The sequence below is a fragment of the Teleopsis dalmanni genome, chromosome X, assembly GCF_002237135.1.
Source record: "Teleopsis dalmanni isolate 2A chromosome X, ASM223713v2, whole genome shotgun sequence".
NCBI lineage: Eukaryota > Metazoa > Arthropoda > Insecta > Diptera > Diopsidae > Teleopsis > Teleopsis dalmanni.
The window spans coordinates 53,215,620-53,238,056 of NC_051848.1; the positions used below are offsets into that span (position 1 = coordinate 53,215,620).

The window sequence follows — 22,437 nt, forward strand, 5'->3', positions numbered from 1 at the left end:
GATTTTTACTTGTAATTAGTTTATCAAATAATTATGCATTTCGAAAAAAAAGTTCATAATAATAATGATAAATTGAAACTAGTTTTTTATATGATAATATAAATAAATGTGTAATAAATGATTGTAATTCTCACATAGTTTGAAGAGAAACTTTTATATAATACAAATTGCTGAAATGTATGTTTGAGTTTCTTTAATATATATAAAGCAACAATTGCTTAAAGATATGTTGTAAATCATTTAATACGAGCTTTCTGATTATACTAAATCATAAATTTTATAATTCTTATACCATGTCAGCATGGTATATATGTGATATACCACATTAAGGTTTTGTGCATTTATTTATGTGTTCTGAATACAGGTTTTATTTTTTCTATCAAGTTTGCTAACTCTGATTTTTTGGGTGCAGTTCTTGAATATTCATTTATGTACCCTATTTTAATAATATTTTTATTATCAAATAAAAAGAATAATAATAATTATAGCAGTGACAATTAAAGCACTATCTGTACCCTTGGCAAGATTCTGACTAGCTTCAGTCTACTATCAAAACTCATGTGGAGAACAAAACAGGGAAAAAATGAGTATAAAATGAAATTTCAAAATAATTATAATAAAATAACTTTATAAAATAAAAATAAAATATATAATAGAAATAAATGTAAACAGATAAAGATTGATTTATAAAAATTACACCAAAAGCTTACTTCTCTAGCTTTCTGTCCGCAAACTCTTCTAATAATAAAAATTTTTATCTGAATTATTTATTTATCTGAATTCAGATATTATTGATCGCAGATAGATTTTTGTCAGTTCAAATTTTCAAGAACTCATTTCTCCATTTACAACTGTTATAGGCATAGCGATTAATATTTGGTGTATAATCTATAGATTTGTTTTCATTTCTATGAGATTGAAGATATAGTCAGAGGAAATATCATGGTTGTCAGAAAAAAGATTTCAAACTGAGTTCCTCATATCGCAACCAGTTATCTACATCCAATTTCTAGTCTGTGATTAGTTCTAATTGGAGATTTTTCACAGAATTTCAGATTTAAAGGTTTACTGGTTAACAGATAATTTCACTAGTTAATTGTTTATTTTACGTAAGAATTTACTAATTTGGTTATTATTTTCAACTGAAACATTTCAATTAAAATTGTAAGAAAAAAAATAAATGTGTAAAATAATATATACTACAGTCATAAAATAATTATACTGAAAGTAGCTACGAAATGTAATAATATTTTAGCTAAAATATATATTTCATATCCATATGTCTGTATATGGGTCATTCATTTACAAATCGGACACCCTGAAATTTTTTCTATGAGCTTCTTCATTAAATAAGAAGACCCATGTCTTGAAAAGAAATTTTGAAATTTTTTTCCTAGGAGATATGAGTCCATGTGGTTTTGAGTATTAGCATTGTAGACACATTTTTTAACGGCCATATCTCAACATTTAGTTTCTTACTAACCTGATGATCCTTATGCTGCCATCTCAGCGCTCATCAGGTATTTCACTTGAATTTGTTTATTTATGTGTTCAAACCCCTAGTTATCTACTAACTGGAGCTTTGAATTTGTTTATTTATGTGTTCAAACCTCTAGTTATCTACTAACTGGAGCTTTGTCACTGTCATGGCTCCATAACCATGAATTTCATGGTTTAACTCGTTGATAGGAACAGTATTCAAGTATGGCTATATTTGAATACGTGCTGGAAATGGAATTTAAAATAGTGAGCAGTTACTTAGATGTTGAATTTGAATTAGATTAATTGATATCATTTTATTTATGCAATTAAAATTAATACACCCACTGTTATGGAGTCCAGAAAAATTTATTGATATATTATTAAAGAGTAAGAATAAACCTAATCTTTTATATACATCAAGTTTGGTATCGTATAGCCAAATTATAAAGTACGCTAAAGCTTTTGAATATTTAATAATATATTTCTAGTTACATTTGTTAAAAGGGATTATGATTTATGATACTTATCAGATAATACTAGTTCCGATATTTAAAAAGAATAAAGAATTAATATTACAAAGATAAAATAATTATTTTTTGATATCAAAGGATAAGGAACATTTTACCATGCTCGGCATTTCAAATGATTTCGAAATTATTGATAATAGCTATCTGATAGTTAACGAATTAATGTCTGAGACAACTATTACAGTAGAAAATTACATTACATACCATAAAATATGGAGACATAGCTTAGGTTATGTTGAAGTGATGGTCTTGTATACCAAGGAAGACTTGGTACGCAAGATGTTGGTTTGTACATAGACTAGAAAGTCAGTATACTACCAAAGCTGAAAAAGGCAACGACTTTCCCATTAGATTAAGGTAAACCAACCTGACAATTCTATAAATCTGGCAAAGTCCTGAATATTGCAGGACAACAGCTCAGTCATATCCGTAATGAAGGGGTCCCCAAGATTTTTGATTTTTTTCTAGCTAAAGTTGGGCAATGACACATGAAATAAATCACAGTTTCCTCCACAGCCACGATAAAGGTCATTACAGGGAAGACCTAGCCTCATAAATGTCCTACAAACCTTATAAACGTATAAATTTATATGTTTGGTAAATGTAGTGTCAAATGAAATGTTGTATAAAAAATAGTTATTCCTGATGTTAATAGTGCTATTATACAGCAGATTGATAAACTTACACAAATATTTCACTAAGTGCGTTTATATAACCGTGTACGTAAACAGATAAAATTATACATATGATAAATTTATATGCTGAGATGAGTACATCTAATAATTCTAACAATAAATACAATTATAATTTATGTTAAAAACAAAACTTTAATTATTTTAATTAAATTAATTTATTTTATTGGTCTGAACGAATTGAGGTCAACGTTGAAGTTGACCAAGCTGGTCTGTTATGATATGTGATTTGTTTCTGGAAGTAAAGTCGATTACTGTCATTGATCTCCTGAGTGCAGTGAAGCTGACTTTTAAGCAGCACACAGCATTCTTTGTTTACTTGATGAACAACGTTATGCTTATGGTTTCACTTATGGAAAACAATTTAGATGCGACAAACACCACCACACTTATTTCAAGAATGCGAATCTCAGCATAATTGGCTTGGTTAGCTTTTGCTGGACACATTTAATTCAGTTTTAGTCAAGCCAACAAATAAAATTGTAAATTATGAAAAAAATTTTCATGATAATGACGAATTAAAACTAGTTTTTATATGATAATATAAATAAATGTGTAATTAATGATTATAATTCTCATATAGTTTGAAGAGAAATTTTTATATAATACAAACTGCTCAAATATATGTTTGAGTTTTTTTAATATATATAAAGCAACAATTGCTTAAAGATATGTTGTAAACCATTTTACACGAGCCTTATGATTGTATTAAATCATAAATATTATAAATTATAAATTTTATTAAACAATAATCGTTATTGATAAAGTACTATAAATTATATCTCCAAAAATGTTTATATGTGCATTGTTTGTGGCTTAAGTAACAGCTGCATTCAGATTGTGTTTGGTAATAACTCATACTATATGTTTAGTGAACATGGTACTCGGTAACACATAATAAATTAGCAAATACTAAGTTGTTGGTTTCGGTCTGAATAGCTATAATGCGAAGCACTAATAAGGTTGAGTTGAGAACATTTAAAATACGAGTATAATATACACATAGTACATCACATATTAATTTTGTGTCTTTATTTATTTGTTTTGAATACAGGGGTTATCCTTTCTATCAAGTTTGCAGTTCTTGATTATCCATTTATATCCTTTATATTTTTACGATTTCTATTATTCAATATAAAGAATAATAAAAACTATTGAAGTACTAGTTTTAGCACTACCAGATGGTCCAATGTACTATTAAAATTCTTGTGAAATTTACAAGAGTAATTAAGTTATTTTTGTAATTGCTCTTACATTTTCAAATTTAAATTACTTAAATTAAATTTGTAAATAATAATGATAAAAATAATTTAATAATAATAGAAATAATATATATAATAAAAATAAATGTAAATATATAAACAATTGTTCCTAAAAATAATTTCAAAATTTTGCTTTTCTGCTAAAACAAAATGGATCAACTTTGATATTTAGGTCGTGTGCGAGTTAGGCTAAGTTGATGCTAAACCAAATGGGAGATTTTTTGGGATTTTTTGCACTGCACACATTTAGCCGTTTATCAACACGTATCGACACATCACTACATTATCGGCTCATCTTAGAATTTCCCTTATTTAGAACGCAACTTAGCCTAACTCGCACACGTCCTTAATATAACTCCTTTCAATTATATATCTAGTTGTTCCATGTGCCTAGACTTCATTCTATTTCGTAGTTCTTTATAAGAATTTTTCATTTATTTAATTTAAATTAAGTAAATTTAAAAAAAAACCTCACAAAAAATTACATTTTGATAAGGCGGCAAAAGTTGAGTGAATAAATTAAGCATTTCCTGTTAATTAATTAACAAATTTCCTGTTAATTAATTAACAAGTTAATTTGTTAAAGTGTTAACGTTTGAAATATTATACAAAATATTTAGGAAAAATTTGAAACTTTAGTATGAGTATTTTAGCTATTAGGCCGTGTGCGAATTAGGCTAAGTATATGCTAAATTAAATGGGACATTTCTTGGGATTTTTTGCACTATATTACTATAGTAATATATTTTTGCACTATGGACGTGTGCGAGTTAGGCTAAGTTGATGCTAAACCAAATGGGAGATTTTTTGGGATTTTTTGCACTGCACACATTTAGCCATTTATCAACACGTATCGACACATCACTACATTATCGACACAACTTAGAATTTCCCTTATTTAGAACGCAACTTAGGTCGTGTGCGAGTTAGGCTAAGTTGCGTTCTAAATAAGGGAAATTCTAAATTGTGTCGATAATATAGTGATGTGTCGATACGTGTTGATAAATGTTTAAATGTGTGCAGTGCAAAAAATCCCAAGAAAAGCCCCATTTGGTTTAGCATCAACTTAGCCTAACTCGCACACGTCCATAGCCTAACTCGCACACGACCTTAGTATACTCTAAATTAAAATCGCGAGGAGGACTAGTATTAAAAGGAATTTTATTATGCAATTAATTTGATATTTCGATATAAGTTAATTTAGTAAGTTAATTCGATACTGCTTGACCACATAGCACTTTCCAGTCCAAAAAAATATATGAATAAGACTATAGTGTTAAGATTTATAAATGCATTTTAAAAATGAAGTTAAAATATACTTCAACTTAGAGGGTTTCGAATAACAAAGAAAGAAAGGAAAAACACAAAACAAATTTATTGAAATTTTAATTTAATTAAAAAAAAATAGCTTTTTGTCATTTTAAGAAAGCGTAGCTTTATCGGCAAAACTAATTAAATTTTAAAAATATACTTCAATAGTATATTTTGGTATAGATTTTGTATGAGAAATGAGACATTGCTGTACATTTCATGAGTTAGTACCGATCAGAGAATATTTGTACTAGTACTAGTACTTTGGTGTAGACATACTGTAAAATCCGCTAATATTTATCACATCAGTTTCGGAATCAACTTTGACACAGCATTTCCACTCTGTAGACGATATTGAGCGACATATATTATTTTTACCCGGTAGTTTTTTTATTAGCGTACCCTTTTCTATTATTTATTTATTGCATATAATAAATTGTTTCATTTTTATACATTTTGTTTAATTTAAGTACAAATATAATTTACATATCTAATTTATATTTATTAGTAAATCAAAACTTTTAAAATTTATTATAAGTCTGTCCATCCGAAGTCCTTACCGAAGTTAAAACTTGTTCACAAGAAGGTGAGATTTTTTGTCAAAGCTTACGAAATTTTAGCAAATATGTTAAAGCATATATTTCTTTAATAGTTACCATAATAGTTCCTTTAAGAGTCAGTAATAGTTAATTACTTAGGGTGTTCACGGGGCACCGGTTATCGGGTTATGTGTGTATGTGCTTATATGAGCAACAACAAAATGCACTGAATAAAAATAACCAACTTTGCACAACCCCTGCCTATGTATACAAATTATGTGGTTATGTGATTATTTGCAGTGTTGAAAAATAATATAAAATTTAAGCAAATGGCATTACAAAAAAGATTAATTTCACCAAATGGCACCACGAATTTTGAATTTCAAATTGGCATCACTAACATTTGAAACTAGTTTCGTTTGTAAACAAACATTTAAAACGTAAACAAACATTTTGCAAAAGTAAGTTGAAATGATCTATACTAAATAAAAATATACAAATGTCTTATTTATTTCCCATTTTCAGTGTCTAACGAAATGCGGAAACGTAAACGTGAAAATGAAGTAAAGAAATGGACGGAGCAAGAAATAAAAACAGTACTAAGCTATATGCAAGAGCACAGGAACATAGAGGTAATTTGTATTTTGATTTGTATTTTTGTTACTTTGGGTTATAACTTTTGTTTTTATAAATATATTTAATGATAGAAACCAACAGCCCAGCTATATTATAAAAAATTGTTGGCAGAAACAAACATCAATGCAAATTGGAACATATTAAAATGTAAAATTCGCCATCTGAAGAGTACTTTGCAAAAAGCAGACGCATGGATTAATTCAACAGGCGCTGGAGTTGAAGATGATGACAATACAATTACTGTAAAAGGTAAACTTTATAATCATTTTAGTGCAGACTTTTTACTACAATAGTTTTAAATTTTTTGTTTATGTGCAGACAAGGTGGTTAAAATATGTCCACATTACGAACAGCTTGTCGACATTTTTTCACCTTCAAAGGAAATTGAATTTGTTGTAATGGACACATCGAACGCATTGGACTGTACTCTTGATGCAATTGATTTGGAAGAAGATAGTGTTATATTGGATGGTGAACTATCAGCATCATCAGAAACTATCTCCTTTGAAAACAAGGTTAAGCGTACAGCACGTCCTACTTGCATTGATAAGCTTAAAGATATGGAGAGTGACCGGGTCAAATTTCGGAAAGAGCAATTAAGCTTAGAAATTGAAAAATTCGAGTGGACAAAAGAAATGGAAAAACAAAAATTAGAATTGGAAAGGCAGAAAGTTGAGAATGAGTTCAAACTCAAGAAATTAGAGTTAGAACAAAAAGAAAGAATTAAAAAATATAAAGTTGATGTGAAATATAAAAATAAATAATAAAACAGACTTATTAAAAAAATTTAAAAATGTGTACTTTTATTCAAACATCATATTATACAGTGTTTGTCTTTTTAGCTCAGGTGTAGGTGCAGCAATAGTATTGCTATCATACTGCGTTTCACACCATTCGCTATTCTCACTTTCAAATTGTGAAAAATTGCGGTCTTCCAACAAAATATTATGCAACACACAACAAACGAGAATCCAAGAATTGAAAAATTTTTGGCTTTTTTTGTCTTTTATTTTAATTCTCATTTGTTTTAAACTGCAAAACTTTTCTTTAAGGATTCCGAAACAATTTTCAACTCTAACGCGGTATTGGCTGTGTCTTTTATTGAATTTGTTTTGTTGTTCAATATTCATTAAAGAAGAATTGGTGCGATATGGCGTTATCAAATGTTTAGTCAACTGGTACGCAGAGTCGCCTGCAATCCATTCTTCTCCAGTAAATAAGCACGCGCTGTTTGTTGCAATATGCGATTTCTTAAATATTTTAGAATCATGGTAGCTTCCCGGATTACACACTAATGCGTGCATGACGCGGAGCTTATGATCACATACAACTTGCAATTTAATAGAATATATTCGTTGACGAGAAAAATATGCCTCATGGTTATTGCTAGGTTTTTCGGCCAGCTTTATCTCACTTCCATCAATATAACCAATACAGAATGGTAACTCACTGAACGTATTAGCAATAAGTTGCCTACGCTCAGTCGCACTAGGCCATTGAATGTATACCGGTAATTTCTTCAAAAGTGCTGAAAATACTCTCTGGGTAATTTTAGTCAGAGTGCCACTATCTCCCACTCCAAAAATTGTCGCGATTTTTCGCACTGATGCACTTTCTCCTGAAGAGCCTAAACGGAATAGTACTATCGCGAGTTGTAAATCCACGGGCAGTTGCAAATTGGATCCTGGACCTTTGAATATTATATCATTTGCAAATATTTCAACAAGACGAGCAAATTGAATCTTGTTAACACGTAACATTTGCAAAAATCGTCCTTCGTCGAAACAACATAAAATATTATCTCGCCAATGAATGGATTTTGGCACACTTAGTTCATCCCCTCGTCGATAAGATATGATTGTTCTTACATCCTCCAGTAGTTCATCCAATCTTTCATCAATGAGAGCGTGCCATTGATCGAAGTGTGCTGTGTCTATAAATGGAAAAACTTTGATTTTTGCAACTATTAAGCTTTAAAAAACATACCTTCGATAAATTCAAGATCTTTAATAGCTGCATTTATTTTTAAGTCTATAATTTGATTTTTTATACTCTTTTTAGGCATTTTGTGTTGATTTTGAAATTTAAATTTCTTTGTACTAACGACAAAAACAAAGAACAGCTGATTGTATAAAAATAACCAGATAACCTACATAAAAGTCTGTTCACGGTGCACACAGGTTATTTTTCATTTTATCATCACATAACCCGATAACCAGTGCCCCGTGAACACCCTAACTGAATGTATTTCTTCCAACAACTTGTCATGTGGTCAAAATCTATTTCCTTAAAGAATATTTAATTTTTTTACCTTTAACGTCTATTTTTTTTAGCCCGGTAACATTTCTCGATGAGTTTTTCTATGTAAATATATTTAGGAGAATTATAGGTCAATATGTGTTAGGAATATATACAATTAAAAGTTGTCCTATCCGATAATGACTTTTGTCGTGGTGCTGCAGAAGAGAAGGAAACCTTGTATGTCAGGGTTTAACTTTAGCTATTAAAATGCTAAAAATCTTCACGTGCTCCTTTTAACCGACTTGTCAGAGCTAAAATCTTTTAAAATTGCGGAAATAGTCAAGTTTTTAAACTTATCAGATTGGTTAAATATTACTTAGGTAAATAGGTGGTAACACCTTTTTTTCAGTGCTGTTCGTGGTCGCATTACTTCCGTAATTATAACTTTTTCGGTAATCCGTCTGGTCTAATATATGAAGGACGTTTATACTTGATGACACAACAAACTATTGTTTGTGCTTCAATAAACACTTATTCTAAACTAATACATGGGTTTGCTAAATCTTCTTATTTTTATTTCAATTTTCATAATTTGTATATTGTTTTATTTAGTTGGGGCATTAATCTGTAGAAAAAACCGTCTCCGATGAAGCGCTGGTAGGCCACTAAAGCCCTACAAAATAGATTTTAATTTTCAGTAAAGAGATTCCAATTTATTTCAAGTCTTATGGTGATCATCAGTTGTGATATCATTTCGAATGAGCCTTCATAGCAGATTGATGAACAATTACATTGGTTCGGAAAAAGAAACTTACCCTAACACCAAAATGAATTTATACTTAAAACAAAAATTCGACTTATGGAATGCACATTCATTTATGGAGAAATTCGAGTTATAGAAGTTCGAATTACGGAAGCAGAATTGTATGTAATTTGTTCTCTAAAACTCTATTGCACTCTTTTTAGTTCGAGTTATGGAAGTTTAACTGTATTTATATATTATCTGCATATATAGAGAATAGCAAAATTCGATTTCTCCAAACGTTAAACGATAATTATTTTTCATTTTAATTTTATTATTATTATTCATGCAGCTTCCTCACTTGCACTAACAAAAATCTTTTATTCTATGCAATCTTATTGATATAATTCCAAGGTCTAGAGATTTCTTAAGAAGTAGTTGTATTTTGACATTATATTAACAATATGTTTTTATATAAATATTTTCAACACTTAAATACTAAGCTTATATGTTAATAAAAAATAGCAAAAACATTAGAAAAAGCGTAGCTCATCCTTCGTTTTGCGTGAATTGAGTTCAACAGATAATTTTTTGTTTTCTTGTCGCAAAGCGTCCAGTTCCCGGGTTTTTGCATTGAATTGAGGCTCTAAACGCTTAAGAACTTCACTATTTGTTTTATTTCTAGACATCATTTCTTTAAGTTTAGCTAGCTCACTTTCTTTTTTGCGTATATTATCCGAGTTAATTACGCTTTCCACGTTAAGTGCCTTTGTAGTTTGATTGGAAAGTTTTGACTTTTTATCATTTGATTTTGTACTTTTTTTGTCAGTAGCATTATCTTGACTAATTCCAGCTAATATATTATCATTTAGAAAGTTAAAAACATCTACGCGCTGCTTTTCGCGTTCATAAGCTTTCAGGTTAAGTGCTTCTTGTTTTTTTTGTTCACGCAGTAATTTTTTTTCCACTTGAAAGAAACTTTCATTTCCATTGTTAGCCTCACGTAAATTCATACAATAATCTAGTGAACAGCCTTTAGGCAGTACTTGAGCAGAAATCGGTACCACAATTCCACCACCATCCGAGCCAAGACCTGTACCAATAACATAACCCATTTTTTCCATTAACTTAGAACCAATGCCCTGTAAGGTAATACACATTATATATATGCCAACAAGTAAATTAATAAATATAAAATATTACCCGCGTATGCTTTTCCCACTCCCCTAAACGCTGTGTGGGCGACAATGTAAATAAACTACGTTCTATTAAGCTGGCTTGTCGTGCTTTCTCTAATTCGTCTAGCTCAGTGCTGTCTGTGTCACTTTCAGATTCGCTGCTAGAGATTTCTGTATCTATTTTGCAAAAAAAAAAAAATTATTAATAAAAAGTTCATAGAAGTAAAGTAAGTTTATGACATTACTCGCCTTGATAAATGGGTAATAAATCTTCAAATTTAAAATCATTTTCCCGCTGCTTATTTGCATTTCCATCCAAACGCACACGACATTCTTTTTCAACGAAATTTACACATAACACTCGTCCCTTATGCCATAGTCCATTATCTAATTTTGCCAACACGTAACAATTACGTGCCAAAGTGTCAAATTTTGGTTCGGCATATTCGCGAATTGCAGTAGCCGACACAAGTTCACCATGTGAAAAATGACATTGTGCATCATCGAATTTACAATGTCCTTCAAGAAAGAAGCGGCACGGTAACATTTCTCGATGAGTTGGATTTGTAAACAGTACGCGTAATTGCATGTCCAATTTGCCAGTTGCAGATATCTCCATAGCATCCTCAACACCACAAATAATAGCATTGTGGTAGCTTGTTGCACCCCAATTATGTTCATGTGGTGCTGAGCATTTTTCTCCAACCATACCTTCCAATTTTGTCTAAAATTATTAACAATTTTTTATAGTGCAAAAATTGGAGTTAGTATAAGCTTACTTTAAGCTCCTGGAATTTTAGTTGTACAATTTCATCATTGACGTCAAATTGAACTTCGTTGGCAATGTTCTCTTCACTTTCTTCACTATTAGCTGCGTTTGATTGGCTTGTTTCACTGGAATCTTTTATATCCTTGTCATTATTTAAACTATCAATTTCAGTTAGAAATTGTTTCAACTCATTTTCCATATTCGTATCCGCACATTCCGTCGCCGGTTGTTGTTTTACTTCCTCTGATTTTGTCTCAAACTCCTCCGTTAGCGCAATAAGTTCCAGTATGTCTTTCTTCAGAGATTCTAATTGTTCGCGATCAGCTTGATTGGTAACAACGTCTAAAGCGTCATTGACGGCTTTTAACTAAAATAAAATAAATTTAAATTGGGTTCTCTTACTAAGTAGCATAGGCTTTCATTTTTGTGTTACAATAACATACGTCGAAATACTAATTTGAATAAGAAACTTGATTATATTTAATGTTACCTGCTCTTTATAACTTTCCATTTTAAACTACAAGCTAAGGGAAGAAAGAAAAATTAAAAAACGCATTTCTTCGCTAATGCAAATCAGACCAAAGGAAGTTTTCCAGGAAGTTTTGTTTATACTGCAACAGCGAATTACTACGATTCACTAGAGGTAGCGTTTTCTTAATGTACAATACACACACATCCAAATAATTTGACAGCTGTCAAACATTAGCTGGAGTACCCACGAAAAATTCACAACACTATCACAAAAAAACCGGCATATGAAATAAAAACAGCTGTTTTCATAAACACATTTTCTGGTTGTGTTGCATAAATAAATATTAAAAAGTTGAAATTAAATGATGAATACAAAATTTAGCAGAAGTGCTAGAAATTTAACACTACATTCTGGTTTTATAGTTCAGCAATTGTTAAAACGTGGTACATCTAAAATTGCTGTGGAAATTAACCCAGAGCTAGCTAGAAAATTGGAAAACGATGAATTGAAACCGCGTAAACATCCTGGCATTGTACGAAAACAACACATCGTATTACCACCGCATATTAATACTGCTCTCCAACGTATTATTGGCGATATACCCGTGAAGAGTATTCTCAAAGATGGTAAACAATTAAATAAATATTTGGCAGCGCGTCATCCGCCACTTGAAAAGGGTGAAATGCGTAAAAAAATACGTGACATAAAAAGGGAATATAATGAAAAGTTTCCTTTGCCAGAAAACTTTGAAGAATTGAAGGAGGAAGAAAAGCAACGTTTACTGCAAAAAAGACAAAATGCCGTAGGTAAGAAATTTGCGGAGTGTACTTATGCTTGGAAGCCAACAATTTATACTGGATATGAGGCTATTGTATATGCGATCACACGTGGTGCACATGAGTATAGTGTGCTGCTGTCCATATTGCATGAGTTACAATCACGAGACATTAAATTTCAGCCACATAGCTATTTTGATTTCGGTTCTGGTATTGGTACAGGCATGTGGGCTGCAAGCACTCTTTGGGAAGATGCCATATTTGAATATTTCAATGTAGATAGTTCAAGAGATATGAATGACTTATCGGAACTTATATTGCAAGAAGGTCGAGACAATCAACAAAAAATATTACGAAATGTCTATTACAGACAATTTTTACCTAGTCTTGATGTAAGTAGTCGTATCTAATATAAATTTATTGAACTTTTAGAAAGGCATAATATATTTTAAATAATTTTTCCTATAGACTAAATATGATTTAGTAGTATCATCCTATTCATTGTTTGAATTGCCAAATGCGCAGCAACGTAGAGAAGTGGTAAAGAATCTTTGGGAGAAATGTTCTGGCTATTTAATAATAGTAGAGGAAGGCACTAGACGCGGAAGTGAACTTGTAAATGAAGCGCGAGATCTTCTTTTAACATTAGGAGATGATAATAATAAATGTCATGTACTGGCACCGGTAAGTAAGAATTTCAAGTTATTTAGCAATAATTACATTTCAGCTCTTATAAAACGTTTACCATTTTTTAACAAATAAGTCATTGACAATTACAAAAATGTAATTGTGCTTCAAGCCTCAGTTAGTCGGTAGGTACCATAAGAACTCAAGTCAAAGCGAAATGCACAACCAACTACAGTGAATTGTTTAGGAGTTATAGTGGATTGTTGATGGATGGGAAGTGTTTCTCTTAATCGTATACAGTTGCTAGTCACTAGATAATATTTTTTATACGAAGCACATGATTATAAATGGAAAGTCCTTTTATGTTAATTCCGTTTCAGTGGTCCAGTGGTCGATATCCGCTTAGAGTGTTTTCACTGTATTTTAATTGTTTTTCAGTCTTAAAAATTAATACATACTTCAACATATTAAAGATGCTTTTACTCGTTTTATTTTTTCTTTTCATTATTATTATATTTGTTGTTGTGGTAACTCATCTATATAGATCTATGGTATATAGTAGATAACATGAAAGGAGTTACAAAAATGCTAGAGTTAGGATAATGTTGCGTGAAGGAAGTATAAAAGGAGAGGGGATTAAAGATGGGTGGGACTTTAATTAAAACTAACCTGGGTCAAGACGGTGAAACCCAGCCACTTTTTTTTCGCTGTGATGCATTACTGTTCGCTTAAGGAAAGTTTTATTTTAGCATTCATGTTTCAGTTGTAATTAGTCCTGTACTTAAAAATTCATTTTGGTTCCGATTCGAATAAAATTTATTGGTTCAACTTAATATATCAAATATCTGTTTCTTAATTTCATGTATATGTGAATCTGATCTATTTTTTCGGTTCGTATTTTTTTTTCCGCTTTGCGGTTCAGTTCAAGTTCCTTTATGACGCCCTCATTTATATATTTAACGAAATTCATATTCTTTACTAGCCTCTTATATTTCAATCATTTTTAATCAATTTAATTTTTTTTCAGTGTCCTCATGATTTACCTTGCCCGCGTTTAAATAATTTAACGGATCGTACACCGTGCAATTTTGAAGCCGCCTATAAACCTTTGCATATTGGTGAAGTTAAATCAGAAAGGCAAATTGCTCGTTATAGTTATGTTATCATGAAAAAAGGAGAATTGCAAGATGAGACTCGTGATTGGCCACGTTTGGTAAGACCAACAATACAACGTTCCAAACATGTTATATGCAGAATGTGTACAGCTGATGCTAACCTCCAAGAAATCATATTTACAAAATCTAAACATGGCAGGTGAGTTTATCATAAATTAAAAAGCGAAATTTTTAAATAAATAATCTAATTCTGTTTTTTTAAGTTCTGTCTACCAGTGTGCCAAAGTAACAGATTGGGGCCATAGGCTGCCTATATCAATAGGAGAGAAATTTGATACAGAAACAAAACACACAAAATTTCTAAAGCAAAAAGCCGAAATACAAAAACTAAATCAATCAGAAACTGAAAATGTTAGAGAAGTTTGAAAAAAATAATATCTTTATTGTTGTTAAAATTTTATTTAGCATTAAGTTGGTATTAGTTAATGCAGTCCGTGTGCATTAATATTAAATATATGTATATATGTTAATTTTTTTTAACATGAAAAAATATATTTTCCTGTTTTTTAATATATTATATTACATTAGATTATAATATCCGATATCAGTAGACATACAAATATTTAATAACTTCAAATAGTTAAATATATATTTGTGAATGGTATTTTATTCACCTACAATTTAGTTTGTAATTAGAAATTATAAGATAAAACTCTGAACCAAATCAACTAAGGCTCAGTATAGGTTCAGTATATTTATAACAATAAATTAATAATCATTTTTGAAGTACTTAATCTATGTTTAGATCGTGAGTGTGCTCATATGAATATATTTTAATTGGTTAAAATAATTTTATAGAAGATTATAGTTAAAATTTCGGAAATCGTTAGCATATAGAAATATGACCGAAATTCCTATTTCCTAGGAAATATTACTATTAATATATTCTTAAATATATTAATTCTTATATAATATTCCTATTAATATATAAATTATTAAAGTACACTACGACTGACTACATCCAATTACAATGGATATGGAGTAAAACAAGACTGTATAGTTTCGCTATACTCAAAAGTGTTGAGCAAAGAAACACTTCGAAGATATTGAATATATTAAAAATATGTATATGATTAATGTCACTGACATCCATAATATTAACAACGACATTAATTTTTAAAAAACGTAAGTGAAAGGCTCGTAGCTAGAAATGCACTTTTGGAGCGGGGCTTTCGAATAAAATACTGATTCGACTATACTTTTGTTTACCATTAAATAATGTAATGATGAAGAGCTATAAATGTAGATATAGTCCATCAATTACTTTCGGAACTGTAAGTGATAAGAGCTTCAGCCCCTCCGCCCCGCATAGCTACGTGACTGGTAAGTATTAAAAATATATACATCAAATTTAGAAAGTTTTATGATCAACAAATATCTGATCTAACCCCAAAAGACGATAATATTCAAACCCCACGTAGAACAAAAAAACACTACACAATAGTTTGCGGCTCTCCTATAGGTCGCTACAATTGTTTGTAGATTTATATGAGCTTTACGTATCGAAAGCGCACAGTTTATTCTTATTTACTAGCCACCACTGTATTCCATTGGCAATCGTCAAAAATTGAAAACTATTGATAGTGCTACCAATAGCTTGTCAGTAACATCATATGGATTTCAACAGTTGTTTGTTTAGCATATTAAAAATATAAAGGTCCAACATAACTTATATTGAAATCAGTCGATATCAACAGAACAGTGGCGGAGCTAGACCAACTCTGCACGTCGGCGACACAGAATTGCGAGGCCCCCTTTATAACCCAGTTGTAAACTTTCAAGTTACATTGTTGAAAGTTTTATTGCTAATCAAATTAAAATAAATGAATTTTCCTACTTTTAGCCTCACTCAATTTTTTTTTTAAATTAAATCATAATTTGCTCCACCTGCTATTTTTGCTTCAGTTTATAGAATTTCCAATGGAGATAGTCTCTCTTGGATCTTCATACTTTTCTGGTACGTCTTAATCACGTCTTTTAACTTTGAGTAGCTTGTTTCCGTCGAAGCTATACTGACTGGAACTGTGAACGTGAATCTGGTTACTATATAAACATTCGGGAATACTTCAAATATGGTTAATGCCACTATCAAACCACATTGTTCAAAATATTTATTAAGTGCTTAGAATCCACAGTCGATAACTTTTTGCGAGGCCCCTGCGGGCGCGAGGCCGTCGGCGGTCGCCGACATCGCTGACGCCTAGCGACGCCACTGCAACAGAATTTAGAACTATTAAAAGGAAATGGATCAGATTACGCTATGCAAGAACCCAAGCGAAATATAAGAATATGTTTTGACCTGGAGCTCTAAAGTTGCATACCACAGGGAGAAATGAAAGAACCCAGAAACTATTGGAGTGAATTTAATTTACTGAATATATATGTTTTGTGGAGATCCTTTAGTCAAACGGGAGCTAAATGAACATCATCACTATCAAAACAAAGTTATGGTAGATGGTAAATAATATTGGTTTAAGCTAATTGTAATACCATAGAAATAAAAAAAAAATTTATTATTGATTCATCGTAGTAAACCATATACATTTTGAAGTCTAATATAAAATAATATCAAAACATATTCAAAATCAAAAAGTTGTTTCGAGTTTCAAAAATTTTCTCTAAATAAATTTCGCAGGACCTATTGGTTTATGTCAAAATTCTAGTGTTAAATATATTTTTTAAAAATGTTAAGTCCGTTGCTAATATTAATAATATTACTTCACTTGAACTATCCTCTCTTGACCTACGATGGTGGTATGTATATACGAGTATGATGCTTAATGTCTTATCATATATTAAAATTTCCTACTTACAATTGGTTTATTTTATAATTATATTTACTTTTAATTTTTATTTTTCTACCTTTCAGGTTTGACGGTTGGAAGAAACCACACAATGACTTACACAGAATTTTATATTAGGCACAATTTTGCTATATTCTCTTTGGTGTTTGTTATAATATATGTTTTAAAGCATATTGCGGGGGTAATTAGTGTATCTTTATAGAGTTTAGATATATTATATGTATATATTATGTATTTTAATTGTATGTTTGTAGCTAAGACATGGTATACCGTTTCTGCTGGTACTACCTCGGTACCTTATCCTATTGGTCCAGTGGTTGATAAGAAGTTGGCGGTTTATTGTTCGTGTATCGAGGCGGCGATTTATAGCAGAAGAATTGCAAGGACATCAACACCCTGTAGCACATAGAGTAGAGAGGGGAGGCGGGGATGCGGATGTGTTGCTTTTCATGAATAACAACAATAACAATAACAATAATAATGACGATAATGGATTTCAAGTAATTTTAATTTTTTATATAACTAGAAAGTCTATATTATGGTTTCCAATTTTATCTTTCTTTTTCCAATCTCCAGTTCCGATAAAATTTTTTACAGTATATTAGAACAAACAAATTAATTAGACTTTTTAGTGTCTAAAGTGAAATTAGAAATATTTAAAATAATCTCTAAGAATAAACTATTGAAATATTTAATAAGTTATAAAATGTTACTGGAGGCGAACGAGATTATATTTTTTTATTTGCTATTTTTTTTTAGTTCTGGAATTTAGTTCGTCAGCATTAAATCATCCCAATAATATTTCATCCAATCTCAAAACTATACACTAGAAAAGCTCAATTACCAAGCTTTATGTAAATAGTTGGTTGTCGTCATTATAAAATCATCATCAGTAAAGGGGATAAATGGATAATAATCAGTAGCGAAATATAATCTACATACCAAACTTTGTAGTGTTGACAAATCACATTAACAATCAATCAGTAAGCAGAGATATTTTCTATTAAATACAACATATCATCGATTAACGCGGATACATTCCTCTTTCATGGTGAACGGATAGGAAATAGGAATGGATAGAAATCAGCAACGAAATTTATTTTGGAAAAAAATAGAAGCAGCGTAATGATTTACCTAAACGTCTTCCTTTATGACAGTAATCCAAATATGTCAGAATATCTCTATCTAAAGACCTTCTCCATAACAAATTAAAGTAGCGCAACGATCAGGATAACTATGTTCCCAAATACTGGTAATAAAATGAATAGAAAATGTTGGTGGTCAACTACCAAAAAAAACTCCCTTTATAAATAGTCTGGAATAATGACTATGTTATATGTGGTAACACATAGACGCGTGAGTGATGATTGATCATTAAAGTTCTTCACATAACTATCCAAAACATATAAAAAAAGCGTAGTGATTAACATTTCATCTTTTACCTAAAGAACTGTCCCAAGTAACAGGTATATTTTGTGATGTACAATCAAAAACTTTTTACTGATGACATAACACTGAAGCTTTCCTCAATGTTAGTGCTAAACCTAATAGAAAATGATGGTGACAACCAACCAAAGAAATTCTCTATAACAACACCTTGGAGTGATGAGTATACAGACCTTTCTATATGAGGATGAACACACATAGAGGTAGGAATAATGATTGACCATAACATAAAAGCAAATAAAAGCATTGCAGTGAACAATCTTTTAACTTTTACCTATAGAAATGTTCCAACTAACAGCTATGATTTATAATATATTATAACAAATATTTTACTGATAACATAACCCTGAAGCTTTCCTCAATGTTAGTGCTAAGACTAATAAAAAATGATGGTGACGACCAACCAAAGAAATTCTCTATAACAAAACCTTGGAGTGATGAGTACACAGAGTTTTCTATATGATGATGAACACACATAGAGGTAGGAATAATGATTGACCATAACATAAAAGCAAATAAAAAATTGCAGTGACCAATCTTTTAATTTTTACCTATAGAAATGTTCCAACTAACAGCTATGATTTATAATATATTATAACAAATATTTTACTGATAACATAACCCTGAAGCTTTCCTCAATGTTAGTGCTAAGACTAATAAAAAATGATGGTGACGACCAACCAAAGAAATTCTCTATAACAAAACCTTGGAGTGATGAGTACACAGAGTTTTCTATATGATGATGAACCCACATAGAGGTAGGAATAATGATTGACCATAACATAAAAGCAAATAAAAAATTGCAGTGACCAATCTTTTAATTTTTACCTATAGAAATGTTCCAACTAACAGCTATGATTTATCATATATTATAACAAATATTTTACTGATGACATAACCCTGAAGCCTTCCTTAATGTTAATGCTAAGACTAATAGAAAATGATGGTGACGACCAAGTAAAGAAATTTTCTATAACAACACCTTGGAGTGATGAGTACACAGATTATTCTATATGATGATGAACCCACATAGAGGTAGGAATAATGATTGATCATAACATAAAAGCAAATAAAAAATTGCAGTGACCAATCTTTTAATTTTTACCTATAGAAATATTCCAACTAACAGCTATGATTTATAATATGTTATAACAAATGTTTTACTGATGACATAACCCTGGAGCTTTCCTCAATGTTAGTGCTAAGACTAATAAAAAATGATGGTGACGACCAACCAAAGAAATTCTCTATAACAACAGCATGGATTGATTTTTCTTATGATGAAAATGATAACTTAAAGAGTCGAGTGATGATAATTAGTAATTGAAGTTTTTCCCAAAGCTTTCCAAAAAAGAGAAATGAAATGACAACAGCTCAGTGAGCAACCATTCAATTTTTCTATGAAGAAATGATAACACTAAGAGGTATGAATGGTGATTTACAATTAAAAATATTTTGTAGTACAAACTGAAACATTATAGGTATAAATCCTCAAGCTTTTCTCCATGATTGTGGTTAAAGAAATTACATGGCAATCAGTATAGAAGATTTTCTATATGGGAAGGCAATATTGTGAGAATCCTTTCGGCCTTCCTATAAAAAAAGGATAGAAAACAGTAACCAAAAAAATATTAAGATTACATGGCAATCAGTATAGAAGATAGAAGATTTTCTATATGGGAAGGCAATATTGTGAGAATCCTTTCGGCCTTCCTATAAAAAAAGGATAGAAAACAAGTATGAATGCTGATGTACAACCAACGACATTTTCCAGTTCAAATTCAGATAGTGCAGCCAGTAACAAAGGTTCATTTTCTTGAAAAATGATGCCCTTATTCTAAGCCAACCTTTATATCAACTTCCTCTATGCTTTAAGTATATATTGGAATTAATTGTGATAACAAGTGAAGAACGGAACAGTAATTATTTTTAAAATTGTTTAATACGTAATAAACCTGAACCTCATCCTGATGTTGGCTATGTTTAACTAACACATCTGCTGCGATTGTTTAAGTCTATCTGCATGCGAATAAAGAAATTTATTTAAAGGGATATAAGTATTTTAATTTAACTGGAAAAAACAAACAATTTATTTAATATTTTCTGATGAATAATTTGTATAGTTTATATTTGGTATGCATCAATTAATTATGCATACCTTTGATTGACAAAGGTTGACCATTGTCGTTTTCGACAGAACTTAATATAGTTAAAGTAAAGAAAATAGTGTCTGAAAATCGTCATTAAAGTTTTGCGAAAGGCAACTGCTAAAATTTCTGTACATCAGGAATCAATTTCTACTATTATAAACGATTTTTTGTGATTGAAATGCGTTGACGCTGGACAAGTGTCGAAAGAATTTGCTCCACAAGAAACGCATCATCTCACAAGGCTATAAATTCTGACTAAAAATTCAGCAAATCTTCTTGAACAACCTCTTTGCTCCTTTGATATGGTTTTGTTCGACTGTTTTCGTTTTTCGAAAAATTAATTATACTTTGAAGCTCCCGTCTTGAGTCGATTGATGACATAAAAAAGAATTTGCAAAAATGAGTAACATGTATATATATAATTTGATCTCCTAGATGAAAATAAGCCTGTGTTATCAATATAAATCTAACTATGTTGTGAGAGTAGATAACAATGCCATTTTTTGCATAATCTGATTTGTTATATCGCGTTTAAATCTTTCACAAGACGGTGTACCGGAATCTCTTCAACCTTGAGGGTATCAACTAAGTGTTTATCAAAATATTCGAAAATTAGATAATATGATAGCACATTCCATCTAAAACATATGTCTACATGTCTGACGGACTTTCGTTAGGCTCTTTAAACAGTTGAAACACCCAAAAAGAGGACTTAAGGTAGCTTTAAGTGCACAATCTTTTTTTGTCGAGTGGTATTCAAGCACATCATATATGTTAAACTAAAGTCCTGAAATATGAATGATATATAAATATATACATATGTATATTTACTAAAACTACGTTTTTATTTCCAATCAAAACATTGAAAAATTGTCCTTCACAGTACCATAACCTTCTCAGATTTAAATGAAATTCGATTCTTACGGCAATATGTTTTCAGATAGCTCTTGGTTTGTTTGTAATTTTTTTTTTTTAACTATAAAAATATGAATGATCTTGCAGTTAACACAATTATGACAACATTCTACAGGTATTTAAAAATAAACAAATATATTATTATTTAAATATATTTTCTCAAAGTTAGAAGGGTTCAAATAGAAAAGAAAAGACAAAAACAAATATTTAGTTATTTTATTGAACTTTGGCTGACCAGACAACGCTGTTTCAATTATTACCAAATACTCAATAACAGTAGTCTTAGGAAATATTTGAATTTTTTAAATTAGTTTAAAGTCCATATATAATTTGTTTGGACTGCAAGTGCCATGCTTAGAACTCATCCCTGCCAAATTAGAAACGACGACTAATCATGTTTTTCCACAAGTAGCCAACATAAACTTTCATTGCTCAAGTTCCAAGGTTTTTGTCACTTTTTTTAATTTTTTTTTTAATTTTACTGATCCTTATAAACACAATGGTCTATGTGGGTCTATAGAATGGCAGCTATAAGCTAGAATATTGTGATAATATCATCCTCAATAAAGTTTTTATTTTTTATTGTTCTAAAAATTCTTATTTTATTTATTAAATTATTTTACTTTTTTTTTATATTCCCTTATATTCCTTTATACCTTTCTTCTGATCATCCTTATTTTATATTGGATACCA

The 22,437-nt window shown here is 30.4% G+C and overlaps 4 protein-coding genes across 8 annotated transcripts; 3 read left to right on the forward strand and 1 right to left on the reverse strand.

Moving 5' to 3' along the window:
• The first annotated feature begins 6,303 nt into the window (after nt 1-6,303).
• Nucleotides 6,304-7,726, forward strand: LOC119690076. Its single transcript, XM_038105066.1, has 3 exons — nt 6,304-6,445; nt 6,521-6,698; nt 6,768-7,726. The coding sequence occupies exons 1-3, from the start codon at nt 6,350-6,352 to the stop codon at nt 7,211-7,213; spliced, it is 720 nt and encodes a 239-aa protein (XP_037960994.1). The 5' UTR covers nt 6,304-6,349; the 3' UTR covers nt 7,214-7,726.
• Nucleotides 7,727-9,806: 2,080 nt separating this feature from the next.
• Nucleotides 9,807-12,008, reverse strand: LOC119687949 (zinc finger CCCH-type with G patch domain-containing protein). Its single transcript, XM_038102512.1, has 5 exons — nt 11,870-12,008; nt 11,390-11,746; nt 10,860-11,334; nt 10,636-10,787; nt 9,807-10,574 (listed from the first exon to the last, which is right to left on the reverse strand). The coding sequence occupies exons 1-5, from the start codon at nt 11,888-11,890 to the stop codon at nt 9,966-9,968; spliced, it is 1,614 nt and encodes a 537-aa protein (XP_037958440.1). The 5' UTR covers nt 11,891-12,008; the 3' UTR covers nt 9,807-9,965.
• Nucleotides 12,009-12,133: 125 nt separating this feature from the next.
• On the forward strand, nt 12,134-14,862 carry LOC119687950 (methyltransferase-like protein 17, mitochondrial). The gene is made up of 4 exons (XM_038102513.1): nt 12,134-13,019; nt 13,096-13,311; nt 14,282-14,568; nt 14,633-14,862. The coding sequence occupies exons 1-4, from the start codon at nt 12,213-12,215 to the stop codon at nt 14,793-14,795; spliced, it is 1,473 nt and encodes a 490-aa protein (XP_037958441.1). The 5' UTR covers nt 12,134-12,212; the 3' UTR covers nt 14,796-14,862.
• A 2,160-nt stretch (nt 14,863-17,022) lies between these two features.
• LOC119689963 lies at nt 17,023-20,731 on the forward strand. 5 transcript variants are annotated; one of them, XR_005253522.1, is made up of 10 exons: nt 17,023-17,183; nt 17,299-17,414; nt 17,488-17,733; nt 17,993-18,699; nt 18,754-18,882; nt 18,960-19,160; nt 19,237-19,437; nt 19,514-19,714; nt 19,791-20,103; nt 20,161-20,731. XR_005253522.1 is itself a non-coding variant. In XM_038104922.1 (4 exons), exons 1-4 carry the CDS (start codon nt 17,114-17,116, stop codon nt 18,017-18,019), a joined length of 459 nt encoding a protein of 152 aa, XP_037960850.1. In that variant the 5' UTR covers nt 17,023-17,113; the 3' UTR covers nt 18,020-18,480. The 5 variants fall into 5 exon arrangements, 1 of the variants encoding a protein (XP_037960850.1); XR_005253523.1 differs by having other exon boundaries at nt 18,770-18,882; XR_005253520.1 differs by having other exon boundaries at nt 17,993-18,882.
• Nucleotides 20,732-22,437: the final 1,706 nt, after the last annotated feature.